Source organism: Rhagoletis pomonella, unplaced genomic scaffold (assembly GCF_013731165.1).
Source record: "Rhagoletis pomonella isolate Grant_MI unplaced genomic scaffold, Rhpom_1.0 Rhpom_scaffold_00009, whole genome shotgun sequence".
Taxonomy (NCBI): domain Eukaryota; kingdom Metazoa; phylum Arthropoda; class Insecta; order Diptera; family Tephritidae; genus Rhagoletis; species Rhagoletis pomonella.
Window position 1 is genome coordinate 37,480,729 of NW_023458563.1, and position 17,667 is coordinate 37,498,395.

Genomic DNA, 17,667 nt, shown 5'->3' on the forward strand with positions numbered 1-17,667 from the left:
AAAAAAACGATAATTTCGCAAATTCTTAAAACCTATTCTATTTTTTTAATTTTTGACCTCATATTCAGATTGTGTGAGTTATTTTACATAGCAAATGACTATAAAATTCACGGCTTTCAACTATTTTGTTACAAATTTTTTTCTCAGAATGCATATGGTTTTCTAAATTTTCAAATGCAACGCGCAAGTACTTAAGCTGATGCCACATAAAACGTTTGCTTCGCTTTACGTGACAGATTCGCTTTGACAGCTAAGATGAATTGTATGAAAATGCACAAAGCATGCCACATAGTTCATTGAAGCTGCAGCGCGAAGCGAAAAGATGGCCAACTCCCATCTTTTTGCGCGCTTTGACAATCAGCCGGTTTAGTATTTATTTTGTTTCGTCCAAATTCGAGTATTCATGCAGAAACATAAAACTCAATTACATTGCTGATAATTTTAAAGCAAAATATTTAAAATCCACAGCAATTTTGACGAGTAAAAAAGCAGTGCAAAATTGATTTCTTGGCGTTCATTGTGGCATACCTTTTGCGTCTGGCGCTTTGCTGGCAAAGTTATAAATCTCACGCAAAGCTACAAAGTTTTATCTGGCATCAGCTTTAGAGTTATCATATTCGAATAAAATTTTGCACAGCTTATTTTTAGACCAAAACACATCTTTTTCCGCCCGGCAAACCAAATTTTAATTTTAACGAACGGTCTATTCTACATATGTATATGATAGCTCTACTCTATGTATATAAAATATTAAATGGAATTTTTTCATAGGAGAATGGGTAACACCTGAGCAGGCTGAACTTGCTCACAGTATACTGCATTCTGGAGGTAAAATATGAAATTCTTAACTTCTCTGTAAATAATGTTTTTAAAATTCTTTTGTAATATATTCATTAAAATTTTAGTCCTCTATTATATTTATTGTTATTTGGTTGCATTAAAACTTTTTTGTTTCTTCTTTTGAGTTATACATTTTTTAAATACGTACTAAAAAGAATACTCAAATTACTTCAAACGCTTACCCTCGGATCTTTTACCTTATAACCTCTGCCCGTACTTTTAAGCACATCTGCGAAAGCAAATACTCCTTAGACAGGAATGTTGCATTTTGACATGATACTTTTATTATTAAACAAAATATGTAGCCAGTGCAGATGGTTCCCCGTTCACCAAATTATAAATTTGTTTGCATCCTGCACCTATTCAAAATAGATTAGAATATTGAGGAAATTTTCCGTAAAATATGTTATTCATTTCAGTTATTCAACTCGCCAATAACTCAATAATTGCACTTATGTATTATATGTACATACTTATATTTTCCAATCAAACTTTGTAAAATATCTGACAAACAATACATATGCATATACCGATATAGTTTTAACCAAAACGCTTATATAAAATATATTACCTCTCTTGAACATTTTTCCTACAACAACAATTCATACTTTAATCATTTTTGTATACACAACTTCTTTGAACTAATCAATTCGCCAAAAACTGCGTCTTGCTCTCTACTAAAATCACAAGCCAACGTTGGAATGAAAAATAACTACGAATGTAGCAATAATTATATAGAGGTTGTTTTCGCTTGCTTGGGTATCAGGTTATCTGGTTAAAAATTATTATTGTGTAGTGTATTTTATTATTGTAAGCTGAATAAAAAATATAACCACGTAACCACATAAGCTGATAACCAGGCAAGCGTGAACAACCTCATAGTAGATCATTTACTCCGAACTGCATGCCGATCTATCTATCAGTTATGAATAAATGCAACCTTATTTAAAATATATGTTTTAACAAGGAGAACGTCGATAATCCAACAAATTCAAAGCAAGGTGCATACAAATATAATGCTCGCAGATGATAGCCGAATTCCACGATACTTCACATTTATTATATTATTTTAATAATATTTCTGATTTCTCTGTTTGAATAGATCGCAAATATATAGAGCATCCATTGAAGCCAGCACCACCGCCCATTAACACGGTACGTCGATTCACTTCCGGCTCCTCCTCAAATCAGTACGACAGTTCTTCAACAACAACGCATCAGAACTCGAGCTACTCCTCCACACATCAGGTAAACTATTTGAATAAATGTAGGAGTACCAATGCTTCCTTCAAATAATCTGCACTCTGTGCCATGATAGAAACGTTGCAAACTAACATAATGCAATTATATGAGGTGCTGTACGTTGTGCCGAGGCGTTTTGAAACTCCCTTAGCTAAAGTTGTATTTTGCAAGTATGAAAAGCAGGCAAAACAAATCGAGATAGATATAGACAAAGGTATACAAAAATGCTCAGAATCAAAAGACAAATCGATTAAGCCGTGACTGTCTGTCCGTCCGCCTGTCCGTGTTGTGAAGTCATGCGGAGGTATATCAGTATATCAAAAGAGAACGGCTGTGCATGCTAGTATTATTCTGGTACTCAGCTCGTCGGGTGAAGATGTCCTGACTACACAAAAAAAAAAAATTATGCACTTAAAGATTATTACCGGACCACAATAAACTATCCCATATTTAATATAACAGAAATCCCTTAAAATTCGCAGACAGACGCAAACGGAGAGGATTCCTCTTGACCAGCGCTGCCTTCCCCTGCTCTTCCCTGCACAACCATGAAGAGATACTTTATGCATCACCATCCCAACCATACCTTCAAGTCTAAGGCTTAGGTCATCTCACGACTAAGAAAATTTAGCTCGTGTTTTCATTTCACAAGCTACAGTTCAGTAAATTTATTTATAATAATTATTACAATTGCAAGGGAATCAATCCTTAGTTATGAATTAATTATCATAATAACAATTATCAATAAAAAAAATATTAATACATTTAGCAACCAAAAATTTAGGAACAATGAATCTGGTAGGGTGGTCAGCATGAAAACTATATGTACGTACCAGGGATCTTGCGAATATTTGCATTCGCATTCGTTATGCGAATGATTCGTATCATTTTACACATCGCATTCGCATCAAATGATAAGAATGTTTTCCGAATGCAAATGTGTACATGGGCAGAGAGCGCACTCTTATATTGTTGAAATAGCTCTAAGTCTTAGCTTCAGGCTCTAAACGGTTAAGTAGTAGATCAAGCAACATTGATGGACCTTCAACAAGTACTGCTAAAAGTCTTATAAGCAGGGAACGGATTTTCATGACCTAAAAATCTATAAAAAAGGCAAAATAAAATCACGACGTGGGACAGAAAAGGCAAAACAAAATAATGAAATCAAAAAAAGGCAAAAAAAGGCACTAAAAACACAAAAACCGAAAAATATTCAAAAAATATATTTATTCTAGATTATTCTGTGAAAATGAACTCGGAATTCGGTGAAATGAACTGAAGGTGGCGCATTTCCGAAACCGCTACTTTGGTTTTGCCGACTTTGACATTTATGGCAATACGTAAACAAACTTTTTGTTTAGAAACAAGTCCAAACGTATTGCAAACATACATACTTTCAAGTGAAAAATCGAAGTAATTCGTGCGTTCTGAAGTAAAGAACGTTTTATTTGTAAAAAAAAACTTTAAAAAAATGTCGTGTCGTGTGTTGAATTGCAGCAGCCGTAGGGGTAAAGCCCCCAAATGCAGTTTTTTTTGTTTCCCCGCGACGACGCCTTGGCCAGAAAGTGGGTAGAGTTCTGCCGGCAGGAGAAGCCATACAATTTAGACACGAGCGTAATATGCATGAAGCACTTTACGGACCACTTTTAAACACGACATGTTAAGTTGAAAACGTTGAAATACCACAAATTACAAACTGAAATCGGAGGTAAGCAAGCATCGACCACTTTCTGCAGGAAAATATGCGCTGCGACAAGATGTTATCACTTTTTCGGCACCTGCAATACAAACATAAAAATTCGAAATTGGCAATTAATAAGACCTATTCTTTTGAACGCATTTCAAGAGTGGTTGTATATTTTTTGTTAACGTTGTGCTTAATTTGCTATATTCAAAGATCGCTTGAGAAATTGGTGAATCGAGAAGAAAACACATATTCTTTGTTTACCCGTTGCCACAAATGTCATTCTGCGGGAATGCGCAATCTTGTATTCTATCGTTCTTGCTGACGGATGAGCGAAAAGTCTATCAATACATATTTAAGAGAAAAAGAAAATAAGAGCACTTACATGTCATTCTCCCGATCCTGATGAGATGGTCGGACGTTGGAAAGGCTGTTATATATATATGTATGTATATAATACAGTGGTGCACAGCGTTGGCAGAGCTCCCAACACAAGCGCAATTTTTATACCCGAGCGCACTTGTGCACAAGGGTATATTAATTTTGTTCACATAACGGTTGTTTGTAACAGCCAAAACGAATCGAGATAGATATAGACAAATGTATACATAAATGCTCAGAATGAATAGAGAAATCGATTAAGCCATGTCTGTCTGTCCGTCTGTCCGTCCGTCCGTGTACACGATAACTCGAGCAAAAATTTAAATATCTCAATATTCGGTTAATCCAAGGTCGGTTTGTATTGAAAATGGGCGAAATCGGACTGTAACCACACCCACTTTCCATATAACGGTAATTTCCAGAAATACGAAAACTGCGATGGTTACATGTGTATATCTTGGTAACCGCTGCACCAATTTCTCCCAAACTTGGCACAGTTCTTGGCCTTGGTACACCATACCAAATGGCCGACAATTTTTTAAATCGGACAATAACCACGCCCACATCCCATATAACGGTAATTTAGAGAAATATAAAATCTTCGATAAATCAGTAAATATAAAAGCTAATTTATTCAAAATTTATGCTTGGAACAATTCTTAACCAAGAAATACGTTTATGATAAAATTTTGGAAAATGGGAGTGGCACCGCCCACTTATGATCACATATATGTATCTCGGTAACCACATATAAGCAAAACATCGAAAATTATTGAAATCGGACTAAAATTGAGGCCGCTTTTCATATAACGGTAAATTTCAGAAATGCTTGAAACTTCAATATTTGGAAATTTAAGGACGTTAATTTACTCAAAATTGATACACCCCGGCTTGCCATGTAGCGGTAGCTTTCGGAAAGGTGAAAGTCATATATTAAATACTAGCACCGGGTATTTAATGTTCGGCTCCGCCCGAACTTAGACTTTCTTACTTGTTTTGTATCAGTATGTGTGTACCCAGCAAAACAGCTCGCGCATGTGATGCTTACAGTAGGGATGGGTAAATTCGATATTCGAAGCTTCGATATTCGAGTTTTAATCGAATTTTAGCTCCGAAATGAAGAATTTTTGAAATCGAACTTTGTGTTGCTAAAATTCGGATAAAATCGAATTTTTCCAGAAAAAATCGAATTTCATCTTTATTTGCAAAAAATCAAGTCTTAAACTTTCTTCTTTCTGACTAAATTTGCAATCACTGTGTGTAGAACTCCATTTGTCTTAAGGATTCAAATAAAAGAATACATGTTTTTCGATCTGATGCATAAAAACAAAAAATCTGTGCAAAGAAGGAACTGTTATTCCAAACTCTATTTTAAAATTTTTTTTTATAAAAGACTAGTTTCTTTTTTTTAGTTGATTTTTTATTTTAAATTTTTAGAGGCTTTTACGTTGGCAGCATGAAGCTTTTGCCTGAGAAGACCCCTAGTAAAATTTTCCGGAGAATAATTTTTTACAATAAATCAATCCAGTAACGTTCTGCCAAATTTGCTTTTTGCGAGATTTCCTGAAGTGTCAAAAATTACCGTTTCAAGCTGGAGCTAATGGGTTCAAATGTTATTCGAAAATATTTTCCAAGAAACTTTAATATATATGTTTTAACCTTTAATTTCGCATTTATTTTAACTATTTTTTCGACTTTGTGAAAACTACTTAGGCCGAGAAAAAAAGGTTTTTTCTTCATAGCGGTCGTCCCTCGGCAGGCAATGGCAAACCTCCGAGTGTATTTCTACCATGAAAAATAGCTTCTCATAAAAATACAATCGCCGTTCGGAGTCGACGTAAAACTGTAGGTCCCTCCTAATTGTGTGACAACATCAAGGCGCACGCCACAAATCGGAGGAGAAGCTCGGCCAAACACTAACGTATGTGTAAGCGCCAATCTATTATTATTATTACTTAGGCCGAGATATGAAAACTTTAGTAGGCCATAAAATAAAAATACGAGGTAACTTTTGCAAATCCATCGCGCGTTTTACTACTTAATGGGTATACATTCAGAAAATGTTATCAAAGTCCGGGCTGGTTTCGGCTGTTGCACAGTGTAATTTGAGTTTAACTTTTTAAACAGGTGGCCACTCTCGGCAAGCACCTTAAAAATATTTAAATTGTTGCATAGTATTTTAAGTACAACACTTCTTTAAATAAATTCGACTTTTCAAACAGGTGGCAACCCTCCCAAATGTAATTAAAAAAGAAAGTTTATTCAAAACCATTTGAAACCCATATTGGAGTAATATATTTAACTTATTATTTAAATAATTTGATTTTGATTTTCTTACATATGGAACAAAACTAAAACCATGTTACACATCTAATAATAATAATAATAATCCCAACGATTTTTACCCAGGGATTACAGGGCAAGCCCTTTCATTTGACACCTACCCCCTTTTTGAAAATCCAACGAACGATACAGATTTTATGACTGGGTGTTAAATATTTAACGCAAACATCTCCGAACTCTATTAAGAAGTTTCACTTCAAAAAATTTTGCGAAATTCGAAAAAATTCGAATTAAATCAAATTTTCACCACCGAATTTCGAATCGAACTATCGAATGGTTGGGCAATGTTCGAAATTCGGAAAAAATCGAATTTTAACACCCCACTACCCATCCCTAGCTTACAGCATGAAGTACAAACGCAAACTGACCGGCTGCTAGCGACGCATAAGTTCGGTAGCTGCGCACACACGACTTGTATGTAAAGCCAGCTCCCGGAGACTCCCGTGTGCACCACTGATATAATAGAATAATCACTGAATGAATGATCTTTTTTTTCCTTCTTACACCTACTACCGCTATGCCTGAACCACGAATTTACGCATCTTCAGAGCTGTTACAATTATAATTGTTCAGAGGGGTACTTATAGGGTACTTTAAATGTTGCTATGTAAAATTTAAGTTTTTTTCCATTTTAAACAATGTGTGAAATTACATATATACATAGTTAATTATTTCCCTTCTTTCTTTTTATATAACCAATCCAATTTTAATGATAAGAAAAATGCATTACAATTTTTCTTTTTGTAATTAATAAATATGTCACTTTTCCGAAGGAAGCAATCAGACTGTCCTGTTCGTATAAACCCTATCTAGTCATTTTTTTTGATGAGTAGGAGTTCTGTTTTCTTTTCTGAACCCTGAACTGTCGCTTTCATACTTCGGAGATCGGAATTTGCAAAAAATAATTTATCCGCGTTAACCGGAATGGTATTGTCCATAAAACTTTAAACTGTGCTAGTCTAAATCCTGGGACGATGCTCGATTAATTTATATAAAATTAAGCACGCGTGTAGCCTGTCCGACCGATGTCAAGCAAAAAAGAAAGAGACTCTCCGCGGAAGTTCGATCAAAACGTCTGACCGGTCTGTTTGACAGGCGTCTTACTTATTTCAATTAATAAAGACTTATGCTTTCGGGCAACGGCTGATAAAAATCGCGCTCACAACACAGGTGCTTTGATAAAGCATTGCAAATGTTTTTACAAAACTCCTGCAAAAGGCGAGAAGTTCAACAAGCCTGGATGTCCTTAGCATGGAAGGTGCCTATTAGTTTATCATGACTGTCTTCTAAAATGTAGTATGATGATCCGAACTTCTCTCGAACCTATGCGCTGAGAAATGTCTTAGCTAATTTAGCATTGAACGACTTGGACATCTCGCTCTGGGGTATATAGGAGAAATATACTTTGTGACCAACAGAGTACTGAATGGGTCGAGATTTAAGCTATACCGGCATTTATTTTGTTCGAAGGATTTGTGCAAATTAGTCCTTACTCTATCTCTAACGTTTAATATATTTTCGTAATGATGATTGGTTTCGACCAAACCTTCCGATTTCATGTTAATGCTTTTAAGCAACGCAAAACCAACGAAGTAAGGACTGTATCCAGTGGTTTGGTATGCCACGACTCTGGAACACCAAAGACGTCAAACACATGGGCCTTTAAGTAATTAACGATAGGGATGTTGGTCAGTTTTTAGAGGAAAAAGAAATGTAAACTTAGACATGTGGTCAAGTATAATAAAAATACCAATATGTCCGCCATTATATCGTGGAAAGGGGCCTATTAAATCTATATACAATCCCTGGAATATCCTTTCTAAAAGCGTGAATTTCCCCACCATTGGCCGCAGCACCCTCGTCGGGTGCTTGGTAGTCTTACATACATTACAGCTCGAAATATATTCTTGTACCGTGCGATGTAATCCAGGCCAATAAAAGTATCGTCGCAGCCTTTCTGTAGTCTTGGCCACTCAACTGTGCGCACACGTAGGACCATCATGCAGGTTCTTCACAACCTCATTTCGCAGCTATACTGGTACAAAAGCTCTCACGCTGCGTCTTCTATGTCTTTGTTTCCTGTGTAAAACTCATTCCGGTGATATATATTATTATCATGAACCTTAAATCCGGGAACTTTTCCGATTGAAAGCAGAAGAAAGCAAGTCTATATCCGGAACATAATCAACCTTAATTGAAGAAACTATGTCATCATAATAAATCCGAGAAAGTGCATCTTGCACGACATTAGCACTGCCTTTCCGGTGCTGGATTTTAAAATCGAAACTTTGAAATTTCAAAGCCCAGTGCGCTAGCCGCCCACTGAGGTCCTTCTGGTCCGACGGCTCCTCACCATCTGAATTTTCCTGCGGAAGTACTGCGCCAATTTCATGTAAGCTGGCATCACGTTGGATGACAAATGGTTTCTTGAAATCTGGATTAGCCAGAAACGGAGCAGATGTCAACCTAGCCTTTAATAAGTCAAAAGCTTGACGAGCCTTATCCGACCATTCGAAAGATTTCTTCTTTTTAAGAAGTTCCGTCAGTGGCTGAGTTACCTCAGCAAAATTAAAAACAACCACTACTATACCATCCGGCCATTCCAAGAAACCTGCGAAGCTGCTTCACAGTTCTTGGAACAGGATAATTAACTATCGCTTCAATTTTTCCCGGATCAATTTTCAAGGTTCCCAATCCCACAATATAGCCCAGATAGCGCACTTCAGACAAAATTTACTCTTAGCGATGTTGATTGTTAATCTAGCGTTGTGCATATGAACGGTAACTTCCTTCAATAGTTCTAGGTGTCAATCAAAGACTCTTTATTTTAGGTTATATGATATAACTCGATCCATTAGCCTGCACATTGTTTGTGGTGCATTGCATAGACCAAACGGCATCACAGTAAATTGATACAGCGGTCTGTTGGGTACCGTAAAAGCCGTTTTCCCGCGAGACTTCCGCTATAAAGGAATTTGCAAGAAAGCATCTTTTAAATCCAAACTGGAGATGTACTCCGCTCGCGATAGTCTGACCAAAATTCCTTCGATATGCCGGTGACAGCTTTAACCTTCCCACTATCAAAACACAGTCGTACCTTACCTGGTTTGCGTACAAGAACTACGGGCGAAGACCAAGCGCTGTTCGACTCCTCGATTCCACCTACCGAATTGAATTTTTCTAAATGTTTTTTTTTTTGCTGTAATAATATACATATATGTAAAACGTATACTTATACTTATATCTACACATAACTATAAATATCAATGTACGTACATATAGTTTTCATGCTGACCGAATAGGGTGATCAGATTCAATGTTTCGTAAATTTTTGGTTGCTAAATGAATTACAATATTTTTATTGATAATTGTTATTATGATAATTATTTCATAGCTAAGGATTGATTCCCTTGCATTTATTATCATATTATTATAAATAACTTTACTGAACTGTAGCTTGTGAAATGAAAGCATGAGTTAAAATTTCTTAGTCGTGAGATGACCTAAGCCTTCAGGGCTGACTATAATGTGAATAAGCTGCCGTAACTGACTGTCAGAAAATGAATGAATAGTCTGTCAAATGCATAAGCAACGTAGTGTAGACTTTTAGGTGGCTCTATTTTACTTACATGTCTTCAGTGTTGCCACATGTTTTTATTTTTTACCCAAAATTTTACCAAAAATTACCAAACTTATTTTAAACTAAACTAAAATTTCGGAGCTCTTTAAAATCCACATTTGTCCAGTTATGACCAAAGAACGTAGATAACAAGAAGGGACAACTCGTTATAATTGTAGCGAAAGTGAGTAACAGGGGCGCGCTTCTGGAAATGGACTCGGTAGATATAACAATAGCCACTATCAAGCAGTTTGTTGTAGATCACAGAATTATAGTAATCTAGGAATTCAGAAGAACTGTTCGCCTTGCGAAACTTTCAGGACTACCTGGTATTTCTGATAAAGGAAACGCTTACGGTCCACTTCCTAATGTGGAACCAGAACTTGTTTTGACCTATGTTACATGTAGGACTGAATCGAAAAAGTTACCAAGTTGAAATATAAGTTACCAAATTACCAAAAATACGCAAAGATAAAAATTTCGGTAAAAAATTACCAAAGCGACACCACTACATGTGTTACAATGTACATACATACATACGAGTACAAACAGCTGATTCCGTACGGAAGGTGCGACCTGTATCGCTCTTTCCTTAAGCAAATGACGTTTGACGAAACTTTTTGTTAAGTACATTATAGTTTCAGAATTGGATTTATGGGTAGTCGCACGTTTGCATACGCTTGCTTATTCATATTATAGTCAGCCCTTTAGACTTGAAGGTATGGTTGGGATGGCGATGCATAAAGTATCTCTTCATAGTTGGGCAGGGAAGAGCAGGGAAGGCAGCGCTGATCAAGGGACATCCTTTCCGTTTGCATCTGTCTGCTAATTTTAAGGGATTTCTGTAAATTAAATGTGGGATATTTTATTGTGGTCTGGTAATAATCTTTAAGTGCATGAATTTTATTTTGTGTGTAGTCAGGACATCTTCAAGAAAGTGCGGCAAGACCCAACCCCACCCGACGAGCTGAGTACCATGATAATACTAGCGTGTACAGCCGTTCACTTTTGATATACCATCGCAGGACTTCATAACATCCGTCTGTGCAAACGATAAAAATTGAAATATGTATCTTAGCGAAACTTGGTAAGTGTACTTTAGAGAATTCCGAAATCTTCGATAAATCAGTAACTACTGAAGCGAATTTATTGAAAATTGATGTTTGCAATAACTTTTTAGCAAAAAATACGCCTATAAAAATTTTATGGAAAATAGATGTGGCTCCGCCCACTTATGACCACATTTGTGTATATCGGTAACCGTTCCAGCAATTAGTACCATCCTCAGTACAATTATCGTTCTTGTCACATAAAAGAAAGACGTTGAAAATTTTTGAAATTGGACTAAAAATCTGCCTACTTTTCACATAACGGTAAATTTCAGAAATGCTGGAATTTAAGGACGCTAATTTACTCAGAATTGCTACTCACAACAATCCCTTGAAAAGAAGTAAAATTATTATGGAATTTTGGAAAATGGGCGAGATACCGCCCACTTATATAAGTTTATCTCATTAAGTCGAACTGAACAAACTATCGAAGAAATTTGAAATAGGTGTATAACCGCTCCTGCTTGCTATGTAACGGTAGTTTCAGAAAAGTGAAAAACTATATTTAATACGTGCCGGGTATTTATTGGTCGTCTTCGCCCGAACTTATACTTTTTTACTCTTTTTTTTTATGTTGACTAGAACCCAGTCCCCTCGGAATAGAAGCGCGCACAGCTAACCACTACACCACAGCTCATTGTACCTGTTGTATGTAAAAGCGAAAAATTCCAATTGTTTTGACTTAATGTGTAATGAATACATTTTATCTTATTAATCAGAGCACAAATTCCAGTATTTTTGGTGCCTGCCGAAGTGGAGTGGTTAGTGGTGCATGCTGGTAAGACCGGGTAGCAAATGGCGCACCTCCACGTGTACTTATGCCATAAAAAGCTTCGGTTCCTGCCTTGTATTTGACATAAAGGCGCGCACCAATAGAAGAAGTTCAGCCACGGCTGTGCATATCTACACAACTGTATGTTACCTCCGGTTGGGTGTCCACTAGAGGTATACGCCGCCGCCGCCGCCGTTTTTTGTCATTCCTCACGCGCCGCCGCCGTGTTACGAAAATATCGGCGCGGCGGCGGAGGCGTTCGGCGCCTAAGGAAATTTGTACAAAATTTTCATGATGTATGTACATTGAATACATCGTTTGAAGGAACTAAATACTACTTGTATAAAACACAATTTTACGAAATGAAAATTACATTTTTAAATTAGTTTTTTTTGCATAATTAGGGCCACTGGATAAGAATATGATGTCCTTTATTTTTCCAAAAATAGCGTAACTCAGAAAAAACATAGGTAACATATTTTTCGACGAAAGCGTTTATTACAGTTAAATTAGGGTCGAATACTGGTAATTTAACGATTTTTTCCGCAGTAGACAATTCTTTTCAATACTACAACAATGCTACTTTTTTATACACCTACTATAACAACAAGAAAGTTATAACCAGGGAACGGATTTTATGGAAATTGCCTTTTTTCGATTAAGAACGTCCACGATTTAGCTTTCCCTGATTCCATATATGTATACACATTTGATGTTGCCTTTTTTTACCTTTTTTAAGATATTTTTCCGTTTTTTTTTGCCTTTTTTAAGATATTTGCATTTTTTTGCCTTTCTACCTTTAAAAAAGTGATTATAGCATTTACAATTTTTTTTTTTTTTTAAGATTAAAAAATATGCACTTGCCCATGCGGCTTATAGGAGCGCAGGGACCTCTTGCCAAATTGGTGTTGGAAAAATTCAAAGCCGTTTTCTCAGCTAACGTAGGCTTGGAGACAATAAGGGGTGTGGATAAAATTGTAAAGGGCGAGGAAAACGCCCTTATACCTGATAATATGAACGTTTCAAACGTTCCATATTTAAATTGGGCTCCACTTGTATCAACTTACGTCGAGCGCACATTTAGTACATTCAAAGCTTTTCTTCGCGAAAATCTAATGAAAATGCTGCCAGAAAACTTCAAAATGCATCTTGTGGTTCAATGTTACTACAATTATACAGATTAAAATTTTATGAGTTAGAAACTCGAAAGAATAAAATAGTCAAAGATTCAAAGTACAAATTTTTCATATAATGAAACTAGTTCATAGTTTTTCTCTTTTTACTTGTAATATAAATATTTCTAAAATAAATGTATTTTTTTAATTGTTCTTAGTATTTTTTGTCTTTTTTAGTGCCTTATTTTGCTTTTTTTGCAATACCTAGTGCCTTTTCCTGCCTTTTTCGCTATTTTGTTTTGCCTTTTTTGCAATACCTAGTGCCTTTTCCTGCCTTTTTCGCTATTTTATTTTGCCTTTTCCAGCCTATTTCGTTATTTTATTTTGCCTTTTTTATAGGTTTTTAGGTCCTAAAAATCCGTTCCCTGGTTATAACACATCAAAAACTTTAACGCCAATATCTCAGAAAGCAGTTATAATAGAAGCGGCCTCTTTGCATCTAACTCCTCAATTATTGGAGATAAAACAAAGACAAGTTGATTTTTCTATGTATTTTTTTAATATTTTAAACAAACACATTTTTTGCTAATATTTACATTCGCAAGTTATTATATTCTGGGGTCCCACATACGTGTACAAGTACTAGGTGGCTGTGTGAAAATTACGTTAGCATCCCTTAGTGGTGGTTAAACCCCAGGAAGGTTTTGCTCCCTCGCATTAAACATTAGTATTTTTTTTTTATTACATTCGGTTCTCCTTAGAAAAATTTGGCGCTTCATATTTTAGTAGAAATATTAACCATCTATAAGCCATTTTTTCAACAGTGGGTCAAAAGGCCCGTTCTGGTTCGAGTTGATGGGTTAAACTTTTGGAAAACAGTAGACCAACCTTGTTTTCAATATGTAATCCGCAAAAAATCGTAAGAACTCCGTAATTTAACATAACGGTTGATAAGATTATTGCAAAAATTTATTGAGAGCGACATAAATTACCCCAATAACTAAACTTTTAAAGTTTGTTTATTTCTTTAAAGTTAAATAGTACATACGGATCTGTAGAGAACATAGAGACTTCCTTCTGTTCGCCCACCAATCAGCGCCAGACACTCAACATTTTAATTCAAGTAGGAAGTAGCAATATTTAAATTTAAAACTAATTCAATAATGAAATATATATAATTATAATAACAGAATAATTGGCATGGCGAGTGCCTAACGCTGACGAGTTGAAATGATAAGATTAGTAGCCTCATGGCTCTTTGAAATCTACCTTATGAGCAGTAGCGCCGGCGTTTCCAGACGCGCCGGCGTCGCCGCCGCCGCCGAATATTTTTGAAGTTGACCACGCCGCCGCCGCAAAGCTTGCCGGCGTAAACCTCTGGTGTCCACATTGGCGGCTTCAGCCAATTTCCTTCCGCGTCCTTTTATTTTTCACGTATAAACAAAGTCTTCATTTATTTGTTTAATTCGCAGTTGTCAACGAACAGAAATAATAAAATGTCAAGGAGTTGTTCAGTAGTTGCAAATCAATTTTCTTAAATGAGGTAGTTCAGTACTTATTTAAAAGGGGAAAGATGTACTTTGTCAAGAAGAAAAGATTATCTGAAGGAGCCAAGTTGGCGGATTAGAATGAGGACGCTGTCAATGTCCAAGACTTTGTATAATTCCACCATGGTAAACTGAAACTGTTCTCTCAATTCATGCGTCATAAAATTGTTCAGACACTTGCAAAGTACTTAAGTCATATGCTTCAGAGCGAAATAAAAAGTATAGAATTAAAAACAAAAAATGTCAATCAAAATTTCTTTGAGTTTGAGATTAAAGGCCTGTTTCCAGCTTAAAAAAAACGAAATAATCATATAAAATGACGCACAAGAAATGGAAAAGAAATATTCTTCTATCAAAATTTCTTAAATCAGTTTGCAGCTCTCAAGAAAAAAATGCTCGTATATTTATTTCTTCAATTAAATTTACAGCAAAGGCAAGTGTTTTAAAAGCAGCAGAAATAAAGAAAAATATTTCTTATGATTTTTCTTGAGAGCTGGATTCTAAGCCTAAAAGTTCAATTTTACTTGCTTGTTATGTTGTTTGCTTCTCAGCAGTTTGTCCTTATACTCATAATAACTGCGCCTGTTGTGAACCAGCGCCGTACGGTGATATACTGGTATCCCTGGATGCAAACTATTCAATAAGCACAATGCGCCTTGTATCGTGCATTAGGGAGGAAAGGTAATATGGATAAAATAGATTATAGGTTTGGGGTGGAATGGCGGGGTTTAAACATCGGTCCGGCAATCTTAGGACTGAGAGCATAATCATTTGAGCGACCACCATGTCGGGCTTCCGTCTTAGTTTCTGCAGATTTACTTCATATTTATGGTACTTTCAACCATCATTTACTACTTATCACAACAGAAAGGGGCCCAATATCACGAGGCCTTAACTTTTAGCTGTAATCTTTAAAATTCTTCTACTTCACTTTGCATCTCAGCTTTTCAGTTCTTTTTCTAACTTGCTTTCATTTCAATATGTGAATTTCAAATTATTTGAATTTCAGAGTAACATTCACAACTCAAGCTCCAACACAACCACCAGTATCAGTAATAGTAGCAATAAAAAGAAGTATAACAGCAGCAACAGTAGTTTGCACACGCCAGGAAGTCCTTCGAGATCTCGAAGTGCTACTAAAGAATTAATATGTAAGCTTATTTTACACGGTTCATAAACAGTGTTGCCATGCTAAGCTAAATCCTTTTATTCTTAAAAATATGAAAGACATTGATAAGTTGATAGTTGCTTTAAAATTTTCAACATCTTTTGAAAGTTTGTTACCAATAACGGTCCAAAAAGTTTTCACCTGCGCTATAAATCTTTACGCATGCCAACACTGTTTGCGAGCTATTCTTTGTATTTTCTACTAAAATTAAAAACAAAAATCCCTTAGTGCCTCCGGACGATGCGCTAATGTGCAAGCCTGAGTTTACGAAGCCACTGCAAGATTTAACAATAAACGATGGTGATAAGCTGATCTTGACCTGCAATGTCAAGGGAGATCCGGAACCACAGATAACATGGTCCAAGAATGGCAAGCTCATTTCATCCTCAGATATTATGGATTTGAAATACAAAAATGGCGTTGCAACACTTACTATTCACGAAGTATTCCCTGAGGATGAAGGTATATTTACCTGCACAGCTACTAATTCCATAAGCGTCGTGGAAACCAAATGCAAACTAACGGTCAAGCGTGAGTATTTGGCAATATTTTTATCTCCGCACTGAAAGAAAAATTAATTGCGCAAAATATGCCGGCTTGAGCTGACCTTACACAAGTCTCACAGCACTTATTATCAACCGCTATTCGAATTTGTATTAATCTATCTATTTAAAAAAATTATACCAATTATTTACACAGTTTTCGTTATAAATTAAACTTTTACGGACATTGAATAAATGTACATTCTTATTTTGTTATATTTCCTATAGCACTTGATAAAAATGCAAGTAAGCGACAGACGAGTAGCTCGAAACCACCGAAAATTGTTAGCCATTTGGAATCACGCTTTGTAAAAGACGGCGAAATGGTAACTCTTGCCTGTCGCATCATCGGCGCCGAGCACTTTGACGTAGTTTGGCTACACAACAACAAGGAAATTAAACCGAGCAAAGACTTCCAATACACCAACGAGGCTAATATCTATAAGCTACAAATTGCTGAGATTTTTCCAGAAGATGGCGGCACTTATACCTGCGAGGCATTCAACGACGTTGGTGAATCGTTCAGTACTTGTACCATAAACGTGCTCGTACCTGGGGAAGAACCAAAGCAACCCATATTTACAAAATTCCCAAGTTCTGTAACCGTTCAAGAAGGAGAAAGCTGCCGATTTGTCTGTGAGACACAAGAAGAGCCACTACAACTTACATGGTTAAAGGATGGCAAGCCAATAAATGACAGCACCACAAAGTATACCTTCACCAAAGATGGAAATCGTTACACCTTTGTTATAGTTCAGTGCTCAATGGATGACGTGGGTCAATATCAAGCAAAGGCCATTGGCAAGAAGAGTGAGACATTGAGTGCTTTCTCTGTAAATGTCGACTGAATAAACTATAAACCATACGTATATATGTAACTAATGATATATGTATTTATATTAATAGTGGTAGGGAAGAAAACAAAAAAAAAAACGAAATGCTAAATGTAAACCGAAACGTTAGTTCAAATAAGTATATTTCTTAATATTGAGTGTCTCTAGGCATAGGCAACTGAATGACGTTCGAAATAAATCGCTCTCTTTCTCTGTCTATCGAAACCATTTTTACAAAAGTGTAACATTTCTAGCGAAATTCGTTATTCTTTAAAAAATTCATTGTCTATGACTAAAGTATATTGCAAGTATGCATTTTTGTCTATGTATACAAATACAAAAGTAAGTATGGCTTGGTGATAATGTGAACTAGCACTGCTCCGAACATAGCACATCATGTGTCCCTATATACATATAAATAAGAAAATAACGATTAACAATTTTTAAACAAAACTCTTTTACACTGCCCTAT

At 36.0% G+C, this 17,667-nt stretch overlaps 1 protein-coding gene across 1 annotated transcript in view; it reads left to right on the forward strand.

Moving 5' to 3' along the window:
• The window catches only part of LOC118745768 (twitchin), a 286,196-nt gene extending 268,834 nt beyond the window's left edge, over positions 1 to 17,362 (forward strand). The window contains 5 exon segments of the mRNA XM_036479424.1: positions 772 to 828; positions 1,943 to 2,088; positions 15,662 to 15,803; positions 16,049 to 16,351; positions 16,591 to 17,362. Coding sequence (XP_036335317.1) covers positions 772 to 828; positions 1,943 to 2,088; positions 15,662 to 15,803; positions 16,049 to 16,351; positions 16,591 to 17,210 — 1,268 coding nt within the window. The 3' untranslated portion in view covers positions 17,211 to 17,362.
• The last annotated feature ends 305 nt before the right edge of the window (positions 17,363 to 17,667 follow it).